Here is a 24,176-nt window from a genome sequence, read left to right on the forward strand (position 1 = left end):
GGCGACTGGATCCACTCAAGGATCTCCCAAGAAGACCTCGACGACTTGGCCGAAGGGGGGCTGATCCCCTACGAGTCGGCGCGGCTTCCGGGGAAGGAATCTGAGCCGCAGTGAGCGTGTCCTTCTTGCCACCCACATCGACCGTGGGTTTTCCTTCCCCCCTCACCCCTTCTTCCGAGGGTTTCTGAACTTCTTTGGGGCACAAATCCATCATTTTACCCCCAACTCAATCGTTTATCTTGCCGCTTTCATTTCTTTGTGTGAGAACTTCCTGGGTTGTCGGCCTCACTGGGGTCTCTTCAAGCATATTTTCACTTGTCGCTCCCAGACAGTGAAAAAGGCTAATCCAAGTGACGAGAGGACCCAAGTGATCCAGATGTGTGGGGGTCTTGGCATCCAGACGAGAGGAAAAAGCTCCTTCCCGGCCATGATTCTTCCTGACTCAGTTCACGGATGGCAGTCGACCTGGTTTTACTGTAAAGACCAGTCGACGCCAGGGCAATCGACTGGCCTCCATCCCTTTACCATGGACCGAGTGGGAAAACCCTCCCCTTTGAAGGTGCTCCCGGAGGAGAAGGCGCACGTGAAGGTGCTGGTCGACCGTGTTGGAAATATGCCCTAGAGGCAATAATAAATTAGTTATTATTATATTTCCTTGTTCATGATAATTGTCTTTATTCATGCTATAACTGTATTATCCGGAAATCGTAATACACGTGTGAATACATAGACCATAATATGTCCCTAGTAAGCCTCTAGTTGACTAGCTCGTTGATCAATAGATGGTTACGGTTTCCTAACCATGGACATTGGATGTCATTGATAACGGGATCACATCATTAGGAGAATGATGTGATGGACAAGACCTAATCCTAAGCCTAGCACAAAGATCGTATAGTTCGTATGCTAAAGCTTTTCTAATGTCAAGTATCATTTCCTTAGACCATGAGATTGTGCAACTCCCGGATACCGTAGGAGTGCTTTGGGTGTATCAAACGTCACAACGTAACTGGGTGGCTATAAAGGTGCATTACATGTATCTCCGAAAGTGTCTGTTGGGTTGGCACGAATCGAGACTGGGATTTGTCACTCCGTGTAAGCGGAGAGGTATCTCTGGGCCCACTCGGTAGGACATCATCATATGCGCAATGTGACCAAAGAGTTGATCACGGGATGATGTGTTACGGAACGAGTAAAGAGACTTGCCAGTAACGAGATTGAACAAGGTATTGGATACCGACGATCGAATCTCGGGCAAGTAACATACCGATAGACAAAGGGAATTGAATACGGGATTGATTAAGTCCTTGACATCGTGGTTCATCCGATGAGATCATCGTGGAACATGTGGGAGCCATCATGGGTATCCAGATCCCGCTGTTGGTTATTGACCGGAGAACGTCTCGGTCATGTCTGCATGTCTCCCGAACCCGTAGGGTCTACACACTTAAGGTTCGGTGACGCTAGGGTTATAGAGATATTAGTATGCGGTAACCCGAAAGTTGTTCGGAGTCCCGGATGAGATCCCGGACGTCACGAGGAGTTCCGTAATGGTCCGGAGGTAAAGAATTATATATAGGAAGTGCTATTTCGGCCATCGGGACAAGTTTCGGGGTCATCGGTATTGTACCGGGACCACCGGAAGGGTCCCGGGGGTCCACCGGGTGGGGCCACCTGCCCCGGGGGGCCACATGGGCTGTAGGGGGTGTGCCTTGGCCTATATGGGCCAAGGGCACCAGCCCCAAGAGGCCCATGCGCCAAGAGAGAGAAAAAAAAGGGAGAGTCCTAAAGGGGGAAGGCACCTCCGAGGTGCCTTGGGGAGGATGGACTCCTCCCCACCCTTGGCCGCACCCTTCCTTGGAGGAAGGGGCAAGGGCTGGGCCTTCCCCTCTCCCTTGGCCCTATATATAGTGGGGAAAAAGGAGGAGCAAACCAATCTAAGGCCTGGCGCCTCCCTCTCCCTCCCGTGACACATCTACCTCGTCCCGCAGCGCTTTGCGAAGCCCTGTTGGAATCCCGCTACTTCCACCACGCCGTCGTGCTGCTGGATCTCCATCAACCCCTCCCTCCTCCTTGTTGGATCAAGGCATGGGAGACGTCTCCGTTCCGTACGTGTGTTGAACGAGGAGGTGCCGTCCGTTCGGCGCTAGGATCATCGGTGATTTGAATCACGACGAGTACGACTCCATCAACCCCGTTCTCTTGAACGCTTCCGCGCGCGATCTACATGGGTATGTAGATGCACTCTCCTTCACCTCGTTGCTGGTTTCTCCATAGATAGATCTTGGTGATACGTAGGAAAATTTTGAATTTATGCTACGTTCCCCAACAGTGGCATCATGAGCTATGTCTATGCGTAGTTACTATGCACGAGTAGAACACAAAGTAGTTGTGGGCGTTGATTTTGTTCAATATGCTTGCCGTTACTAGTCTTATCTTGATTCGGCGGCATCGTGGGATGAAGCGGCCCGGACCGACCTTACAGGTAATCTTACGTGAGACTGGTTCCACCGACTGACATGCACTAGTTGCATAAGGTGGCTAGCGGGTGTCTGTCTCTCCCACTTTAGTCGGATCGGATTCGATGAAAAGGGTCCTTATGAAGGGTAAATAGCAATTGGCATATCACGTTGTGGTTTTGCGTAGGTAAGAAACGTTCTTGCTAGAAACCCATAGCAGCCACGTAAAACATGCAAACAACAATTAGAGGACGTCTAACTTGTTTTTGCAGGGTATGCAATGTGATGTGATATGGCCAAAAGGATGTGATGAATGATATATGTGATGTATGAGATTGATCATGTTCTTGTCAAGGGAATCACGACTTGCATGTCGATGACGAGACAACTTCAAGAAGACACGATGATGGAGATCAGGATGATGGAGATCATGGTGTCATGCCGGTGACAAGATGATCATGGAACCCCAAGATGGAGATCTAAGGAGCTATATGATATTGGCCATATCATGTCACTATTATTTGATTGCATATGATGTTTATCATGTTTATACATCTTATTTGCTTAGAACGACGGTAGTAAATAAGATGATCCCTCATAATAATTTCAAGAAAGTGTTCCCCCTAACTGTGCACCGTTGCCACAGTTCGTCGTTTCGAAGCACCACGTGATGATCGGGTGTGATAGATCCTTTCGTTCACATACAACGGGTGTAAGCAAGATTTACACATGCAAAAACACTTAGGGTTAACTTGACGAGCCTAGCATGTGAAGACATGGCCTCGGAACACAGAGACCGAAAGGTCGAACACGAGTCGTATGGAAGATACGATCAACATGAAGATGTTCACCGACGCTGACTAGTCCGTCTCACGTGTTAATCGGACATGGCCTAGTTCACTCGGATCATGTAATCGCTTAGATGACTAGAGGGATGTCTATCTAAGTGGGATTTCATAAGATGAACTTAATTATCCTGAACATAGTCAAAAGGATTTTGCAAATTATGTCGTAGCTCGCGTTTCAGTTCTACTGTTTAGATATGTTCCTAGAGAAAAATTAGTTGAAAGTTGATAGTAGCAATTATGCGGACTAGGTCCGTAAACTGAGGATTGTCCTCATTGCTTCATAGAAGGCTTATGTCCTTAATGCACCGCTCAATGTGCTGAACCTCAAACGTTGTCTGTGGATGTTGCGAACATCTGACATACATGTTTTGATAACTACGTGATAGTTCAGTTAAATGGTTTAGAGTTGAGGCACCACAGACGTTTTTTGAAACGTCACGAAACATATGAGATGTTTTGAGGGCTGAAATTGGGATTTCAGGCTCGTGCCCACGTCAAGAGGTATAAGACCTCCGACGATTTTCTTAGCTTGCGAACTAAGGGAGAAAAGCTCAATTGTTGAGCTTGTGCTCAGATTGTCTGAGTACAACAATCACTTGAATCAAGTGGGAGTTAATCTTCCAGATGAGATAGTGATGTTTCTCCGAAGTCATTACCACCAAGCTGCTAGAGCTTCGTGATGAACTATAATATATCAGGGACATATATGATGATCTTTGAGATATTCGCGATGTTAGACACCACAAAAGTAGAAATCAAGAAGGAGCATCAATTGTTGATGGTTGGTGAAACCACTAGTTTCAAGAAGGGCAAGGGAACAAAGGGATACTTCATAAAACGGCAATTCAGCTGCAGCTCTAGTGAAGAAACCCAAGGTTGAACCCAAACCCGAGACTAAGTGCTTCTGTAATGAAGGGAACAGCCACTGGAGCAGAATTACCCTAGATACTTGGTAGATTAGAAGGCTGGCAAGGTCGATAGAAGTATATTGGATATACATTGTGTTGATGTGTACTTTACTAGTACTCCTAGTAGCACCAGGGTATTAGATACCGGTTCGGTTGCTAAGTGTTAGTGACTCGAAATAAAAGCTATGGAATAAACGGAGACTAGCTAAAGGTGAGCTGACGATATGTGTTGGAAGTGTTCTCAATGTTGATATGATCAAGCATCGCACGCTCCCTCTACCATCGTGATTGGTGTTTGCGTTGAGCATAGACATGATTGGATTATGTCTATCGCAATACGGTTATTCATTTAAGGAGAATAATGGTTACTCTGTTTATTTGAATAATACCTTCGATGGTCTTACACCTAAAATGAATGGTTTGTTGAATCTCGATCGTAGTGATATACATGTTCATGCCAAAAGATAGTAATGATAGTACCACCTACTTGTGGCACTACCACGTAAGTCATATCGGTATAAAACGCATGAGGAAGCTCCATGTTGATGGATCTTTGGGCTCACTCGTTTTTGAAAAGTTTGAGACATGCGAACCATGTCTATTGGTGTATATGCATGAAGAAACTCCATGCAAATGGACCGTTTGGACTCACTTGATTTTGAATCACTTGAGGCATGCAAATCATACCACATGGGCAAGATGACTGAAAGCCTCGGTTTCAGTAAAATGGAACTAGAAAGCAAATTGTTGGAAGTAATACATTTTGATGTGTGCAGTCCAATGAGTGCTGAGGCATGTAGTGGATATCGTTATGTTCTTTCTTCACAGATGATTTGAGTAGATGTTGAGTACATTTACTTGATGAATCACGAGTCTGAATTATTGACAGGTTCAAGTAATTTCAGGGTGAAGTTGAAAGATCGTCGTGACAAGAGGATAAAATATCTATGATATGATCATGGAGATGAATATCTGAATTACGAGTTTGGCACAAAATTAAGACATTGTGGAAATCGTTTCACAACTAATACAGCCTGGAACACCATAGTGTGATGGTGTGTCCGAACATCATAACTGCACCCTATTGGATATGATGCATACCATGATGTCTCTTATCGAATTACCACAATAGTTTATGGGTTAAGCATTAGAGACAACCACATTCACTTTAAATAGGGCACCACGTAATTCCGATGAGATGACACCGTATGAACTATGGTTTAGAGAAACCTAAGCTGTCATTTCTTAAAAGTTTGGGGCTGCGACGCTTATGTGGAAAAGTTTCAGGCCGATAAGCTCGAACCCAAAGCGGATAAATGCATCTTCATAGGACAACCCCAAAAAAAGTTGGGTATACCTCCTGTCTCAGATCCGAAAGCAATAAGGGATTGTTTCTAGAATCGGGTCCTTTCTCGAGGAAAAGTTTCTCTCCAAAGAATTGAGTGGGAGGATGGTGGAGACTTGATGAGGTTATTGAACCGTTACTTCAACTAGTGTATAGCAGGGCACAAAGAGTTGTTCCTGTGGCACCTACACCAATTGAAGTGGAAGCTTATGATATTGATCATGAGACTTCAGATCAAGTCACTACCAAACATCGTAGGATGACAAGGATGCGTACTACTTCAGAGTGATACGTAACCCTGTCTTGGAAGTCATGTTGCTAGACAACAATGAACCTACGAGCTATGGAGAAGCGGTGGTGGGCCCGGATTCCGATAAATGGCTCGAGACCATAAAATCCGAGAGAGGATCCATGTATGAAAACAAAGTGTAGACTTTGGCAGAATGGCTCGATGGTCGTAAGGCTGTTGAGTACAGATGGATTTTAAAAGGAAGACGGACAATGATGGTAAATGTCACCATTAAGAAAGCTCGACTTGTCGTTAAGATGTTTTCCGACAAGTTCAAGTAGTTGACTACGGTGAGATTTTCTCACTCGTACCGATGCTAAGAGTCTGTTGGAATTATATTAGCAATTACTGCATTATTTATGAAATCTTGCAGATAGGATGTCAAAACATTGTTTCCTCGACGATTTTCTTGAGGAAAGGTTGTATGTGATACAACCGGAAGGTATTGTCAATCCTGAAAGATGCTAATAAGTATGCAAAGCTCCAACAATCCTTCTGAGGACTGGAGTAAGCATCTCGGAGTTGGAATGCATGCTTTGATGAGATGATCAAAGATTTTGGGTGTATACAAAGTTTATGAGAAACTGGTATTTCCAAAGAAGTGAGTGGGAGCACTATAGAATTTCTGATGAGTATATGTTTTAACATATTGTTGATCAGAAATGACGTAGAATTTCTGGAAAGCATATAGGGTTCTTTGGAAAGTGTTTTTCATTGAAAAGCCTGGATTAAGCTACTTGAGCATTGAGCATCAAGATCTATAAGGATAGATCAAAACGCTTAATAGTACTTTCAAATGAGCACATGCCTTGACGTGATCTTGAAGGTTTTCAAGATGGATCAGTCAAAGAAGGAGTTCTTGCCTGAGTTGTAAGGTATGAAGTTAAGACTTAAAGCTCGACCACGGCAGAATAGAGAGAAAAGACGAAGGTCGTCTCCTATGCTTAAGACGTAGGCTCTACAGTATGCTATGCTGTCTACCGCACCTGAAATGTGCCTTGCCATGAGTCAGTCAAGGGGTACAAGAGTGATCCAAGAATGGATCACGGGACAGCGGTCAAAGTTATCCTTAGTAACTAGTGGACTAAGGAATTTTCTCGATTATGGAGGTGGTATAAGAGTTACGTCGATGCAAGCTTAACACCTATCCGGATAGCTCTGAGTAGAGATACCGGATACATATAATGGAGCAACAATTTAGAATAGCTCCAAGTAGAACAGTTATTTGGATTAGCTCCAAATAGAGCGTGGTAGCTACATCTAGGAGATGACATAGAGATTTGTAAAGCACACACGGATCTGAAAGGTTCGGACCCGTTGACTAAAACCTCTCTCACAAGCAACATGATCAAACCTAAAACTCATTGAGTGTTAATCACATAGTGATGTGAACTAGACTACTGACTCTAGTAAACTCTTGGGTCTTAGTCACATGGCGATGTGACCTGTGAGTGTTAATCACATGGCGATGTGAACTAGATTATTGACTCTAGTGCAAGTGGGAGACTGTTGGAAATATGCCCTAGAGGCAATAATAAATTAGTTATTATTATATTTCCTTGTTCATGATAATTGTCTTTATTCATGCTATAACTGTATTATCCGGAAATCGTAATACACGTGTGAATACATAGACCATAATATGTCCCTAGTAAGCCTCTAGTTGACTAGCTCGTTGATCAATAGATGGTTACGGTTTCCTAACCATGGACATTGGATGTCATTGATAACGGGATCACATCATTAGGAGAATGATGTGATGGACAAGACCTAATCCTAAGCCTAGCACAAAGATCGTATAGTTCGTATGCTAAAGCTTTTCTAATGTCAAGTATCATTTCCTTAGACCATGAGATTGTGCAACTCCCGGATACCGTAGGAGTGCTTTGGGTGTATCAAACGTCACAACGTAACTGGGTGGCTATAAAGGTGCATTACAGGTATCTCCGAAAGTGTCTGTTGGGTTGGCACGAATCGAGACTGGGATTTGTCACTCCGTGTAAGTGGAGAGGTATCTCTGGGCCCACTCGGTAGGACATCATCATATGCGCAATGTGACCAAAGAGTTGATCACGGGATGATGTGTTACGGAACGAGTAAAGAGACTTGCCGGTAACGAGATTGAACAAGGTATTGGATACCGACGATCGAATCTCGGGCAAGTAACATACCGATAGACAAAGGGAATTGAATACGGGATTGATTAAGTCCTTGACATCGTGGATCATCCGATGAGATCATCGTGGAACATGTGGGAGCCATCATGGGTATCCAGATCCCGCTGTTGGTTATTGACCGGAGAACGTCTCGGTCATGTCTGCATGTCTCCCGAACCCGTAGGGTCTACACACTTAAGGTTCGGTGACGCTAGGGTTATAGAGATATTAGTATGCGGTAACCCGAAAGTTGTTCGGAGTCCCGGATGAGATCCCGGATGTCACGAGGAGTTCCGGAATGGTCCGGAGGTAAAGAATTATATATAGGAAGTGCTATTTCGGCCATCGGGACAAGTTTCGGGGTCATCGGTATTGTACCGGGACCACCGGAAGGGTCCCGGGGGTCCACCGGGTGGGGCCACCTGCCCCGGGGGGCCACATGGGCTGTAGGGGGTGTGCCTTGGCCTATATGGGCCAAGGGCACCAGCCCCAAGAGGCCCATGCGCCAAGAGAGAGAAAAAAAGGGAGAGTCCTAAAGGGGGAAGGCACCTCCGAGGTGCCTTGGGGAGGATGGACTCCTCCCCACCCTTGGCCGCACCCTTCCTTGGAGGAAGGGGCAAGGGGTGGGCCTTCCCCTCTCCCTTGGCCCTATATATAGTGGGGAAAAAGGAGGAGCAAACCAATCTAAGGCCTGGCGCCTCCCTCTCCCTCCCGTGACACATCTACCTCGTCCCGCAGCGCTTTGCGAAGCCCTGTTGGAATCCCGCTACTTCCACCACGCCGTCATGCTGCTGGATCTCCATCAACCCCTCCCTCCTCCTTTCTGGATCAAGGCATGGGAGACGTCTCCGTTCCGTACGTGTGTTGAACGAGGAGGTGCCGTCCGTTCGGCGCTAGGATCATCGGTGATTTGAATCACGACGAGTACGACTCCATCAACCCCGTTCTCTTGAACGCTTCCGCGCGCGATCTACAAGGGTATGTAGATGCACTCTCCTTCACCTCGTTGCTGGTTTCTCCATAGATAGATCTTGGTGATACGTAGGAAAATTTTGAATTTATGCTACGTTCCCCAACAGACCGAGTGGTCCAGCTTATTCGTGACGGGGTCACTGGTATGGATCTGTTGGAGGTCTTCCTTCAGCGGCGCATCCAACCTCTCCAAGCCTGAGACCATCCGATGTGGATGTATTCAAGTCTTGAAGACTCCACTCGGATCCACCCGGAGGAGGTCGACGACGACACGCTGGAGAAGTGGCTGTCTGGCATTACCGTGAATAAGGACAATCCCAGGGGGGCCAGGAGAGTCCCTCCATTCGACCAGTCCCACGCACCAGAGCAGGTCCGATTCTGAGTTTTTGCTTGTAATCTAAATTCACTCGCGTAGCTGCCTATATTGCGTCGACTGACTTTGATCTACCTGCTTTCTTTCAGGCCATTACTAAAATGTATTCAATGCCCAACGGGGAGCAAGAGCAAGCTCTGGAAGGCAAGGCGAGTGGAGGCGAAAGCGGCGAGTGGACTTCCGATGGTGAAGGGGATGGAGGAAGAAACGACTCAAGTGGTGGAGAAGAAGTCGAGTCGCCTCCTCGCAGGGAGAGGCGATCCAAGCTTGACCAAGAACGGCCGAGTGCCCGTGACAAGGCAATTGCTCCGGCTGGTCAGTCTTCGAAGCGCCCTCGGATCTCTTCACCAACCCCGACTGAGAAGGCGCCAAAGCACCCAGAGTTGTAGAGCCGAAGACTCGGAAGGCGTTGCCGAGAATCAAGATTGATATCCCCGTCGCTTCCGCGTGAGTGCCTCTCTTTGCGTTCACTCGACGCTCCGCACTGTTTGTTTTTCGTGTTTTAATTGGACGAACTTTGGAAATGTCAGCGCTGCCACTTCCGGGACCTCAGCTTACAGGGATGATGATGAGGTGATGGAGGATGCGGTCACTTCTAATCCGGGTATAATTTCTGCCATACTATCTTTATTCGGTCGACTCAACTGCAATGTGCCTCATTGGGTGACGTGATTCTGGCAATTGAACTTTGCACAGCTCCCAACATTATTGACCTCCCTGATGATGATGAAGAGTCCGAGAGGCCTTTGACGAGGAGGAATAGGCGAGCTCCTGTAAGTGAGGCGCTACAGTCGACGCCAAGGGCGGAGCCGGTCGTTCAGGACACTGGCGACGTCAATCGGGGTTTTGTTACCTTCGCCGAGCCACTATCGAGTGCCTTGCCTTCTTCGTCGACTGCTCGAGCCCCTGTCGACCTGCCTTCACTTTTTGCAACCCATCATGTCCCAGAGGAGGAGGTGAATGCTGCTAGGGAAGCCATACGCCAGGCGGGCATTATGATGGAGAAGATGAAGACGGTGCGGGATGCCAGCCAAGCCGCCTATGATGCCAGCTCGGCTCTCCAGAGCAATGTTCAGGTTAGTTGGTCGCCGCTTGTTCTGTTAGGATATGCTATCTGAAGATTCTTTCCGAAAATCTTTTCATCTGTACACCCAGTGGGTGTGTCGATTGAATTTTTGGACTAGTGGGGGCACACCGAGTGCACCCACTGGGTGTAGTCCCCGAGACTACGGTGGACTGCTGGCAGTCGACTGTAGTCTTTGTATTTTGCCGAATGTATAAACCGAACTAGTAGTTTATCTCTTCCAGTGGGTGTAGTCCCCGGGACCACGGTCGACTGCTGGCAGTCAATTGTGGTCTGAGTTCCACTTTCTCTCTTTTTTTTATTCCCCTCACTCGACTCCGGCGGACCGGTCGAGTGGGATCAGAACCGGTGGGGGCACGCCAAGTGCACCCACTGGGTGTAGTCCCCGAGACTATGGTCGACTGCGGGCAGTCGACCGTAGTCTTAGTATTTATTGCCTTTGCTGTTTTTTTTGCTGTAAAAATAACTTCTCCCCATTGATTTCAGAAATCTTGTGATCTTGGAGCTCGCTTTGCTGACATGGAGAAGCAGCAGATTCAACTGAACCTTGACTTGGAGCTGGTCAGGACAGAGCTGCAAAAGGTCAGAGACGGCGCCGCAGGTAAGACGAGTTTGTCGACTGGTCAGTTTTAGGCTTGGGTACCCTTCTGCTATTTCTGAATCAATCATCATTTCTTTGCAGAAAAACTGAGAGAAGCTCTGGCGAAGAAGGATCAGGATTTGGCCGCTGCTCGTAAGGAGGCTGACGACAAGACCGCTCTGGCCGAACAGAAGCTGGCTTCGGTTGGCCAGTTGGAAGAAGAGAATACCAGGCTGAAGACCTCTCTGAATGACTCCAACAAGGAGTGCTCGCGCTGGAAGAAGGCGAATCTCGTCCAGGGCGAGAAAATGGAAGGCATTGCTCGCAGGAGGGATGATCTGGAGAGTTATCTGAGAAGTCTTACCAAGAAGCTGTTCATCAAGCTTGAAGGTGCGCATTCTGTTCCGACTGACTTTTTTTAGTCGACTCATTGTACAAAAATTGACTTATCCTTGGATCGTGAATGCAGAGTTTTGCCAGAACTTTGAAGAGGAGATTGGGCAGATCGAGCCTGGTTTGGATCCAATCAACTCTCCTGTGAAAGATGAAACTGCAATGAATCTGCTCCGTCTGGAATCTCGCATCGACAGTGCCGTGGACTACTTGGCTCGACTGAAGGTCACCATGTCGCGGATTGACTCGGCACTTTGGCCAGAGGCTGTGCTCCAAAATGATATCGAGTCCCTGCTGACTCGACTAAATGAAATCCCCGACCGAGTGCAGGAGTGGAAGAAGTCTTCTGCTCGGTTTGGCGCTGACGTGGCTCTGTCTTTGGTTCGTGTCCACTGCAAGGAGGTGCGACAGGACAAACTGGCAGCAATCAAGGTCGCCAACACCCAGAAGCATGACTTCCGAACCTTTATAGAGACTTTCATCGCTGCAGCCACTCGGATAGCCGACGGCGTCGACCTGGATGAGTTCGTCGAGCCTGCCAGCCCTCCTCCCGCGGAGTGAACAAACTCTTACGTCCCACCTTTAATTTGCCTCGGGATGTCGAGTGGTTTTTTAACCGTTAAACTTTTTCGGGCTGCATGTCCGAGTACTTCGATCTGTGATTTGGAACCTTTGCAATTTATCCAAACTTGGTTTACCGTTGAATATCTTTATGAATCTCCTGCCGAGTGAACCCATTCTTCATTCGAGACAACCTTTGCATTCGCAGCGCAGCTCCGAAGGAGAGGGAAGCAGTCGACCTATGTCTTGTATTTGTGGCGAAGCTCCCCAGGAGAAGGCGGCGTTCGACCCACACCCTGTTACTGCAGAGTGGGACGGAGCGCACATTGTATTTGTGGCGAAGCTCCCTAGGAGAAGGCAGCGGTCGACCCACACCCTGTTACTGCAGAGTGGGACGGAGCGCACATTTTATTTGTGGCGAAGCTTCCCAGGAGAAGGTGGCAATCGACCTGCCCCTCGTCGTCCTTGAGGAATGAGATGTGTTTCGTACTTAGGCGAGTATTGGACCGCAGCTAAGTCCCCGAGTGGGAGGATTGCTCTCCACTCGGTAGGATTTTTTCAAACTTAGGCGAGTGCCGGACTGCAGCTAAGTCTCTAAGTGAGAGAACTTAGGCGAGTGCTGGACTGTAGCTAAGCCCCCGAGTGGGAGGATTGCTCTCTAATCGGTAGGATTTTTTCAAACTTAGGCGAGTGCCAGACTGCAGCTAAGTCTGTAAGTGAGAGAACTTAGGCGAGTGCTGGACTGCAGCTAAGCCCCCGAGTGGGAGGATTGCTCTCCACTCGGTAGGATTTTTTCAAACTTAGGCGAGTGCCGGACTGCTTCTAAGTCTCTAAGTGAGAGATCTTAGGCGAGTGCTGGACTGCAGCTAAGCCCATGAGTGGGAGGATTGCTCTCCACTCGGTAGGATTTTTTCAAACTTAGGCGAGTGCCGGACTGTAGCTAAGTCTCTAAGTGAGAGAACTTAGGCGAGTGCCGGACTGCTGCTAAGTCTCTAAGTGAGAGATCTTAGGCGAGTGCTGGACTGCAGCTAAGCCCCCGAGTGGGAGGATTGCTCTCCACTCGGTAGGATTTTTTCAAACTTAAGCGAGTGCCGGACTGCAGCTAAGTCTCTAAGTGAGAGAACTTAGGCGAGTGCTGGACTGCAGCTAAGCCCCCGAGTGGGAGGATTGCTCTCCACTCGGTAGGATTTTTTCAAATTTAGGCGAGTGCCGGACTGCTGCTAAGTCTCTAAGTGAGAGATCTTAGGCGAGTGCTGGACTGCAGCTAAGCCCCTGAGTGGGAGGATTGCTCTCCACTCGGTAGGATTTTTTCAAACTTAGGCGAGTGCCGGACTGCAGCTAAGTCTCTAAGTGAGAGAACTTAGGCGAGTGCTGGACTGCAGCTAAGCCCCCGAGTGGGAGGATTGATCTCCACTCGGTAGAATTTTTTCAAACTTAGGCGAGTGCCGGACTGCAGCTAAGTCTCTAAGTGAGAGAACTTAGGCGAGTGCTGGACTGCAGCTAAGCCCCTGAGTGGGAGGATTGCTCTCCACTCGGTGGGATCTTTTCAAACGTAGGCGAGTGCCGGACTGCGGCTAAGTCTCTAAGTGAGAGAACTTAGGCGAGTACTGGAATGCATCTAAGCCCCCGAGTGGGAGGATTGCTCTCCACTCGGTAGGATTTTTTCAAACTTAGGCGAGTGCCGGACTACAGCTAAGTCTCTAAGTGAGAGAACTTAGGCGAGTGCTGGACTGCAGCTAAGCCCCCGAGTGGGATGATTTCTCTCCACTCGGTAGGATTTTTTCAAACTTAGGCGAGTGCCGGACTATAGCTAAGTCTCTAAGTGAGAGAACTTAGGCGAGTACTGGACTGCAGCTAAGCCCCCGAGTGGGAGGTTTGCTCTCCACTCGGTAGGATTTTTTCAAACTTAGGCGAAACGGATTCGCAGCTAAGTCACCCACTGGGGGATTTCTTACGCAAACAAAAAAACAATAATAATCACTGGGAAAATTATAACGCTCTTGTCTTTGATAAATAAACTTCAGGAGTTTTTCTTATTACATCTCATCCGAGTGAGAATTTAAGTATAAAAGGGGCGGAGTAGCTCCGCATTCCAGGCTCGTGGCTCATCAATCTGGCGATCGACATTGTAGAGGTGGTATGCTCCATTGTGGAGGACTCTGGTGACTATGAAGGGGCCTTCCCAAGTAGGAGCGAGCTTGTGTGGTTTCTGCTGATCCACTCGAAGGACTAAGTCTCCTTCTTGGAAGGCTCGGCTCTTCACGTTTCAGGCATGGAATCGACGCAAGTCTTGCTGATAGATGGTCGATCGAATCAAGGCCATTTCTCTTTCTTCTTCTAGGAGGTCGACTGCGTCCTGCCGGGCTTGTTCTGCTTCATCTTCTGAGTAGAGCTCGACTCTGGGAGCGTTGTGAAGAAGGTCACTCGGTAAGACTGCCTCGGCTCCATAGACCAGAAAGAATGGGGTTCTTCCGGTTGATCGATTCGGGGTTGTCCTCAATCCCCAAAGGACTGATGGAAGCTCGTCGACCCATGCGCCTGCTGTGTGCTTGAGATCGCGCATCAATCGGGGTTTCAGTCCTTTGAGAATTAGGTCGTTTGCCCTTTCTGCTTGCCCATTCGACTGAGGGTGAGCGACCGAAGCATAGTCGGCCCGAGTGCCCTGAGAGGCGCAAAAGGCCCTGAATTTGTCGGAATCGAAGTTTGACCCATTGTCGGTGATGATGCTGTGCGGAACTCCATATCTGAATATCAACTCTCTGATGAAACTGATAGCGGTGCAAGCATCAAGATTCTTGATAGGCTTGGCCTCAATCCATTTGGTGAACTTGTCGACTGCTACCAGCACATGAGTGAAGCCGCTCCTGCCTGTTCTCAGTGGTCCAACCATGTCCAACCCGCAAACAGCGAAGGGCCAGACGAGTGGAATGGTTTTCAGGGACGACGCGGGTTTGTGGCATGTTGGAGTAATACTGACATCCTTCACATTTGTCGACTATCTCTTTGGCCATCTCATTGGCTCTTGGCCAGTAGAACCCCGCTCGGTATGCTTTAGCCACAATGGTCCGAGAGGACGCATGATGGCCATAGGTCCCCGAGTGGATATCGTTAAGGATCATCTGACCTTCTTCTGGTGTAATACACTTCTGGCCGACCCTAGTCGCGCTTTCTCTATATAACTGTCCCTTTATGACTGTAAAGACCTTGGATTGACAGACGATCTGTCGAGCTTCTTCTTTGTCTTCTGGGAGTTCTTTCCTTAGGATGTACGCGATGTACGGTTCTGTCCAGACGGGAGTGATAACCAGGACTTCCATGATCATGTCGACCACAACTGGTACTTCGACTTCAGTCGGATCCGTGGCACTTTTTGGCTGTGGGGCCTCTTCAGTGAAGGGATCCTCCTGGACTGATGGTGTGTGGATGTGTTCCAGAAACACATTGCTGGGAATGGCTTCTCTTTTGGAACCTATTTTTGCCAGATCATCAGCTTCTTGATTTTTCAGTCGGGGTATGTGATGAAGCTCTAACCCCTCGAATTTCTTCTCCAGTTTTCTCACTGCATTGCAATAACCAGTCATGGCTGGATTTCTGACATCCCATTCCTTTATCACTTGATTGATCACCAAATCTGAGTCGCCATAGACCATGAGGCGACGGACGCCGAGTGAAATGGCCATGCGCAACCCATATAAAAGTGCTTCGTATTCTGCCTCGTTGTTAGAGGAATCAAAGTGGATTTGAAGAACATATCTGAGTTTATCTCCTCTGGGAGAGACCAACACCACTCCGGCTCCGGAACCATTTATCATCTTGGAACCGTCAAAGAACATGGTCCAATGCTCCGAGTGGACCTGAGTCGGCAGTTGCTGTTCAATCCACTCGGTGACGAAATCCGCAATTGCCTGGGACTTGATAGCTTTCTTTGCCTCAAACTTGATATCTAGAGGAAGGAGTTCAATCGCCCATTTTGCCACTCGACCAGTTGCGTCCCTGTTATGCAAGATCTCTGACAACGGAGCATCGCTGACGGCTGTAATGGAATGATCAGAGAAGTAGTGGGCAACTTTCTTTGTGGTCATATAAATCCCATATACGAGCTTCTGATAATGAGGATATCTTTGCTTCGATGGGGTCAAGACTTCAGAAATATAATACACTAGGCGCTGAACTTTGAAGGTTTTACCTTCTTCTTCCCGCTCGACCGTGAGTACTATACTGACGACTTGTCCTGTGGCTGCAATGTAAAGCCGCAAAGGCTCCTTGCTGATTGGGGCAGCAAGCACCGGTTGGGTGGAGAGCAGAGCTTTGAATTCTGCGAACGCTGCGTCAGCTTCAGGAGTCCACTCGAACTTGTCAGACTTCTTCATCAATCGGTAAAGAGGTAATGCCTTTTCACCGAGACGAGATATGAATCGACTTAGGGCGGCCAAGCAACCAGTAAGCTTCTGAACATTGTGCACTCGCACAGGACTTTTCATTCGGAGTATAGTACCAACTTTTTCTGGATTGGCATCGATTCCTCGTTCGGAAACGAGAAAACCGAGTAACTTTCCGCCAGGAACCCCAAATGTGCATTTTGATGGATTAAGCTTGATATCAAACCTTCTGAGGTTGGCAAAGGTTTTAGCAAGGTCAGTCAGCAGGTCAGAACCCTTCCGTGACTTGCCCACAATATCATCCATGTACGCCTCCATATTCCGACTGATTTGGGTGAGCAAACACTTCTGAATCATCCTCATGAATGTGGCTCCGGCATTCTTGAGGCCGAATGGCATGGTAACATAACAGAAGCACCCGAATGGAGTGATGAAAGCTGTTTTGATCTCGTCAGGTCCATACAGACGGATCTGATGGTACCCGGAATAGGCGTCTAAAAAATACAGTCGCTCACATCCCGCAGTCGAGTCGACTATCTGGTCGATGCGGGGGAGAGGAAAATGGTCTTTCGGGCAGCCCTGATTGATATGTTTAAAGTCAATGCACATGCGAAGTGACATGTCCTTTTTGGGGACCATGACAACATTGGCGAGCCACTTGGAGTGGTAGATTTCTCGGATGAACTCTGCCGCTAAGAGCCGAGCTACCTCTTCGCCAATGGCCTTTCTCTTCTGGACGGCGGACCGTCGGAGATGTTCCTTGACAGGTTTTATTTTTGAGTCGACTCTTAGGCGGTGCTCAGCCAGCTCCCTGGGAACACCCGGCATGTCAGAGGGCTTCCATGCGAAAATGTCCCAGTTCTCACGGAGGAACTGGATGAGCGCTTCTTCCTATTTGGAGTCGAGTGTTGTCGAGATATGAGTTGGAGCAGCGCTGGGGTCGGTCGGGTGGATATGAGCTGTCTTTGTATCGCCAGTCGACTGAAAAGCTGACTCTGTAGTGGGCTTCTTGGCTCGCAACAAATCACTCGGGTCTGCAGTCTTCTGGTATTCCCGCAACTCCACCACTGCCATCTGAGCATCGGCGATCTTCGAACCTTTCTGAAAACATTCTTCCGCTTTCTTCCGATTGCCCGTAATAGTGATCACACCTTTGGGGCCAGGCATCTTCAATTTAAGATACACATAACACGGTCGGGCCATGAAGCGTGCATAAGCCGGCCTGCCCAAAATAGCGTGGTAGGCACTCTGGAAGTCTAAAACTTCAAATGTCAACCTTTCTTTGCGGTAATTCTTGGAATCACCGAAAACCACATCAAGAGCAATCTCGCCGAGAGATTCAGCCTTCTTCCAGGAATGACTCCGTGGAAACTCATGTTGCAGGCGCTGAGTCTGGACATCGAAACGCCCATCCCTTTCAATGTCTCAGCATACAATATGTTCAAACCACTGCCACCATCCATCAAGACTTTGGTCAGTCGAGTGCCTTCAACCACTAGGTCGACCACCAGAGCTTGCCTCCCAGGGGTGGCAATATGCGTTGGGTGATCGGACTGGTTGAGCGTGATGGCAGTCTGGGACCATTTCAAATAACTTGGTGTCGCCGGAGCAACCATATTCACCTCTCGGTTTATGACTTTCAGTCGACTTTTGCTCTCAACATCAGCAAAAATCATCAAGGTGGAATTGACTTGAGGGTATCCGTCGTCACTGTCCTCTTTGTCCTCGGCCTTGTCCGACTCCTTTTCCTTACCTTTGGGTTGTTTGCCCTGGAACTGCTGGATCAAGAGTCGACACTGTCGAGTGGTATGTTTCGGGTAAATGAAATTACCCTCTTCATCTTTCTTTGTGTGGACGAGACATGGCAAGTACAACACATCATTTCCGTCCTGATCTTTAACCTTTTTAGGGTTCCAAGGCCCTTTAGGTTTCCCTTTAAACTTTCCTTGGGTTAAAGCCAAGACTTCTCCGGGAGCCGCTGGCTCAGCTTTCCGCTTCTGTTTCCGATTGGAATTGCCCTTGGGTTCTTGGGCGACTGACTTGAGTTTGCCACTCCTGAGCCGATCTTCATCTTCGCCATTAGCGTACTTGGTGGCAATCTCCATCATCCGATTCAGGGACATATCCCCAGTTCGACCGAATTTCAAATTCAGTTCTCTGTACTTGATGCCTTCCTTGAAGGCACAAACTGCTTGGTGGTCGGGCACATTCTCCACCGAGTGATGTAACATGATCCACCTCTGGATGTAATCCCTCAAAGTTTCATCTGGCTTCTGTACACAAGACCGCAGTTCCGTCAGCCCTGCCGGCCGCTTGCACGTACCTTCAAATGTGGTGACGAACACTCGGGAGAGATCCTCCCAAGTGTAAATGCTGCTAGGCGCTAACTGATTCAGCCACGCTCTGGCCGAGCCCTCCAACATGAGAGGGAGGTGCTTCATGGCCACTTCATCATTGCCGCCGCCGATCTGGATGGCCACTCGGTAATCTTCAAGCCAAGTATCGGGCTTGGACTCGCCAGTGAACTTACTGACTCCAGTCGCCAACCTGAAGTTGGGAGGAATCACAGCGGCCCTGATGGCTCTACTAAAGCATTCTGGCCCCGAAACATGTACTCTGCTGCTGGTAGGTGCATCTCTGTCGTGACCTTCTCGGTGAGCCCTGTTCCTGTCGACCAAACCCTGGACGAGAATGGATCTCGCGTCAAAGCCTGGCCCTCTGGGGTCGACTGGAATCCTTCGCCCACCACTATGAGGGCGCCTGTCATCCTGCTGGCGAGGCACATACGACCCGCTCCTCGGGGGAGGCGTGGACACTCGACGTTGACCATCACGATCGACTCGGTGATCATACTGCTCATGGTTCCCATACTGGTCACACCGGTCTCCACGTCCCTCACGCCTCGGGGGCGATCTCGGGCTGTGAGCCGACTGGACTGTGTCCGCGGCAACGGATCTGCTGTGAATCTTGTTCCGCGACTGAGAAACAGCGGAATTCTGATCTCCTGTTGCCCGGAGTAACGCTCTGATCTGCAGCAAGCCTCTGCCAGCCTTCGACTGGGAAGGTTGAATCGACTCCGCTATACGTGCCGCAGCTGCTAAATTCTGAATCGGAGTTTGATATACCTGCGGGGGCGGGAAGAGCTGACGTCGACTGGATTCGGGAATCCGTTGTCGCGCACGCTCGTCGAGTGCTCGCTGGAGGTTCTCCAGTCGAGTGCGCTCGGCCAAGTTTGCCAGGCGCGCGTCCTCCAAGGCGCGAGCCTCGGGGGTCTCTCCAACGATAGGAGTGTGCAGTGCATCCATGTTCCGGCGGCGAAGTTTTTCTCTCTGCAGCGATGTGAGAGGCTCGGGAAGATACTCCTCATGGAGACGCGACGGGTCGCCTCCACCCGCGCCTCCGTCGGTACGGGGAAAACCTGGAGGACTGGGCGGTCCACCAACCATCAGAACCTCCGCCGCCGGATCGCTGCTGTCGTACTCGGATGCGGTCTCTGCGGAGCCAGTCGACAGGTCGAACATGCCGTAGAGGGATTCGTCGGGCTCGATCGCCGCGACCTGGGGGGTGGCCGACTGACGTGCCACCGCGTGCCTCACCCACCGCTGAAGTCTCGACCGACCGGAACGCTTGCGCCCGCGGGAAACGGGGATTGAGGACAACACAGGAGCCGGCCAATAAGGGGTCGACGGTTGCCGCAGGAGAACGCCGCGGACGCACGCGCTAAAGTGTGTTGCCCCGCGAGCAGGGAGTGCGTCCACGTCGAGCGGAGCTTCCTGGAGCCAAGCAGAGTCGTCGACGATGAACATGAGCACGCCGAGACGGATCTCACGACCCTCCACCGAAACTCCGCCGAAAACCATGATGATTCGGGTCGGAAAAAAGTCGCAACTTCTCCAACAAACGCTAAAACACCTGCCGCACGGTGGGCGCCAACTGTCGTGGTTCTAAGTCTGACAGTAGTGTAGGGGGTAAGTATGGAGAGGCAAGATCTTAGTTGTGGAGAAGTTGTAAGCACGCAAGGTTTACGAGTTCAGGCCCTTCTCGGAGGAAGTAATAGCCCGACGTCTCGAAGCCCGGAGGCGGTCGACTGGATTATATGAATATGGGTTACAGAGGTGCGAACCCTTGTCTCGGAGGAGGGGGTGGCTTATATAAAGTGCGCCAGGACCCCGGCCAGCCCACGTTACAAAGGGTTCAATGTACATTAAGGCTAGGCGTTACTGGTAACGCTAGTAATAAAGTGTTATGATGACCATAAAAGCTACTTAATGACCGACCGTTATCGTGCGGAGTGACTTCAGGTCTCCTGGCCGTCGAGTGGTTGGATCTTGGTCGAGTGATTGCTTCTTGGTCGAGCGTCTTCAAGTCTGTCGAGTGGAACACCTCCAAGTCGATTAAAAGGTGGTTTTTTTTAAAGATGTCCTTGGATAAGGCAGTAAGGACAGGTCCATGATCCTACCCTAGGTACGTAATTTCATCAGCACCATCTTTATCATCTCGCCGCCGTTCTCCTGCTCGCCGCCGCCGTGGCGGCGGATGAGACTTGTAAGCAGTCCGCACCCGTCATCCACCTTTCTGTTTCCGATTCTCCGGCGTGGCGGGAGGGTGGCTCCCAGCTCCATTCCCCATCTTCCTGTTTGCTTCGCCTGATTCGCTGCCCGCTGGCGAGGGTGCGCTCGAGCGCCGCCCGCTCTCCTCCGCCGGAGCAGATCCATTCTCGCCAGCTGCAGTTCCCACATCCGGTCCCGAATCCCTTCTCCTGTACCGTAGCATTCCCCTCCCCTGTTTTTATCCTGCATCTGTACAGTGGTAGCGAAATTTTGCATCTGATTTGATCTGTTTCTTTTCTTGGTGACAGAGAGCGGCAGGCATGGAGGTGAGTCCAATCAGCGCCTCGCTGGGCGCCATAGGCTCCCTTCCACGGAAGCTCGATGAGCTCCTGGCGACCAGACACCGGGCTCTGCGAGGGACTCTGATGGATGAGATCGAGCAGCTCACGGCCGATCTTTGCATCCTGTACAACTTCATGCTGAAGCTCTCAGATGCGACGCATGACCCTCCCATGGCTGCGAGGTATTGGATGAAGGACGTGCGCGAGCTGTCCTACGACATGGACGACTTTGCCGACCAATTCCTCCATGCTCATGACCGTGCCAAGATCCGCAGAGCTGCTTGCCGTAGGAATAAGATTATTTCTCGGGTAAAGATCAAATGTCTTCCAGAAAGGCGGAGGTGGCGCCCGTGGATCACTGACAAGATCTCAGAATTCAGGACTCGAGCGCAGGAGGCGATTCAACGATACCGGCGGTACAAGTTTGATGATTGTGCCTCCAATCCTGGATACTCACGTCTTGGCCGTGAGCTTCCAACTATTTTGCCAGATGCTGATGATCTTGTTGCCATGGAAGGCCCAACGAATGAGCTTGAGCGGTGGTTGATCAATGGAGAGGAGCAGCTCAAGGTGGTGTCTATTGTTGGTGTTGCAGGAATTGGTAAGACCACTCTTACCTTACAGTTGTGGGGTAAGCTCCGTGGACAATTCGAGTGCGGGGCATTTGTGCGGACAGCCCAAAAACCCGATATGAGGGGTATTCTCAGGAACATACTCTTGCAAGTTCGGCCACACCATCCTCCAAACCATGGAGAGATGCGCCACCTGATCAACGACCTCGGGGAATATCTACAAGACAAGAAGTAACAATCACAGTCCTCTGTAGCCATTTCATTTACTGCTATCTTATCTTAGTAGCTTCATCTATTCACAGATTTTCGCTTCATGGAGCAGACATGTATTAATCGTTGTCCAGTTATATGCACATTTTGTTTCACAACATTGGTCCATTTTCTTTGGAATTACCGCGTCATCATTTAAGTCCATTGAGAAAATCAATTCACAACAGCATTTCAATTATCTACTTCCACTTGAATAATGTATACAAAAGTAGTTCAGATGGACCCGACAGTGCATCCGACGCCGCAAGCCACACGAGGAGACGTCAGATGTGTCAAGGGCTTATAGATGCGCCAAATTACTTTGTTTCCAAGTTAAACCCTGTTAATTTGGGCTTCAGCTTCTGGCACTTAGAAATTGCCAGCATCTTGAGCAGCCATGTTGCTTCTCATGACTGCTTTCCAGCAGAATTCTGAAAACAGAAACTCCACTCTCCCTTAGAAGATATACTGAAAATACATAAGTTTGTTGGTTTGTTAAAGTCGAAATTTATTATATTGCTTTGTACTCCCTCCGTTCCTAAATATTTGTCTTTCTAGAGATTCTAACAAATGACTACATTCGAAGCAAAATGAGTGAACCTATATTCTAAAATATGTCTATATACATCCGTATGTGGTAGTCCATTTGAATCTCTACAAAGACAAATATTTAGGAACAAAGGGAGTAGTACACATCCTGTAAAGAGATTAGGCACTCTCCCTACTGTTCTTACAAAAAGAAACAGAAAAAAAGAAGAGTCAACATCTAGGACTTCCGCCGCTGCCATTTGCTATGGGTTTCTCAGTTGATGTTTCTCTGTTCACCTAACAGTGCCAATGTAATTTTTGTCAGGCTAACTATACTATCTAAGGAGTACCATAGAGATTATCTATTCATAAAAATAATTGACATTCAATGAAACAGGTGTCCTGACATCATATTGATACAGAAGTCAATGTACTGCACTGTACACTAGAATTCTCTGAATTGCCCTAAAAAACTGATGCTCTTGAAAAAACTTAAATGTTACTATTTTTTAACATTTTTTCTATTTTCTATTTTTCTTTTGGTGTTTTACTAACAGGCATGCTATGTACAAAATATTTGTCAGGTACTTTGTTATAATTGATGACTTATGGGCTACATCAGTATGGGATGTGGTTAGTCGGGCTTTCCCACAGAGTGATTGTTGCAGCAGAATAATAGCTACGACAGAAATTATGGAAGTAGCTCTCGCATGTTGCAATTTTTGCCCTGAGCATATTTTTAAAATGAAACCTCTTAGTGATAATGACTCAGAGAAATTACTTCTCCAAAGAATTCTTGTCTCACGAAATCAAAGTCCTCAACAGTTTGATGATGTTATACCTCAGACTATGAGAAGTTGTGGTGGCTTGCCACTAGCAATCATCATTGTAGCCAGAATGTTAGCAAGTCAACCTGAGAAACTAGAGCAATGGGGCAGTGCACAGAATTCTTTTGATTCCATTTTCAGGGCAATGCCTACCATGGAAGGGTTTATGGGACAAATACTGAATATTTACTTCATTAATCTTCCACATTATTTGAAGACATGTCGGCTCCATCTTAGTACATATCCAGAGCGTTACCTATTCTTGAAAGTTGATTTGGTGAAGCAATGGGTAGCTGAGGGTTTCATATGTGCAAACGAAGGTGAAGACATGGAGGAAGTTGCTGGGTGCTATTTTGAGGAGCATATTGCTGGAATTTAGTCTATTTTAGGCAGCCCAATAACTATTTCAGAAATTCCTAATAAATTCTAAAGACCCACTTAGCCCATTTGTGCAAGGCAAGGGATACTACTAAAGTTTAGTCCCACATTGCTAGTTTAGTGAGAGTTGGACCTCCTTATAAGGGAGGTTCTTTCCCCACTTGTACGAGCATGAGAACAAGAGGGATATCCACGCGCGCTCCTCCTCCGCCGCCCGCCTCGACGCGCCGCTGGTTGCGGGAATGAGCCGAGCCGATATCTAAATTTTTGTCACGCACGACGAGTATACGAAAGGTCACGTGGGAGTTGAAACGTTTTCTGTAGTGGACACTGAATTCGAACGGCGCGCCTCTTCGACCGCTGCCTGTTCGCTTCGTCTCCCTT

At 48.6% G+C, this 24,176-nt stretch overlaps 1 protein-coding gene across 1 annotated transcript; it reads left to right on the plus strand.

Moving 5' to 3' along the window:
- Nucleotides 1-20,816: 20,816 nt before the first annotated feature.
- LOC147963072 (disease resistance protein RGA5-like) lies at nt 20,817-23,808 on the plus strand. The gene is made up of 3 exons (XM_087527078.1): nt 20,817-21,108; nt 21,206-22,041; nt 23,172-23,808. Exons 2-3 carry the CDS (start codon nt 21,218-21,220, stop codon nt 23,791-23,793), a joined length of 1,446 nt encoding a protein of 481 aa, XP_087383204.1. The 5' UTR covers nt 20,817-21,108; nt 21,206-21,217; the 3' UTR covers nt 23,794-23,808.
- Nucleotides 23,809-24,176: the final 368 nt, after the last annotated feature.

The sequence above is a fragment of the Triticum urartu genome, chromosome 6A, assembly GCF_056163025.1.
Source record: "Triticum urartu cultivar PI428250 chromosome 6A, HENAU_Tu73, whole genome shotgun sequence".
Taxonomy (NCBI): domain Eukaryota; kingdom Viridiplantae; phylum Streptophyta; class Magnoliopsida; order Poales; family Poaceae; genus Triticum; species Triticum urartu.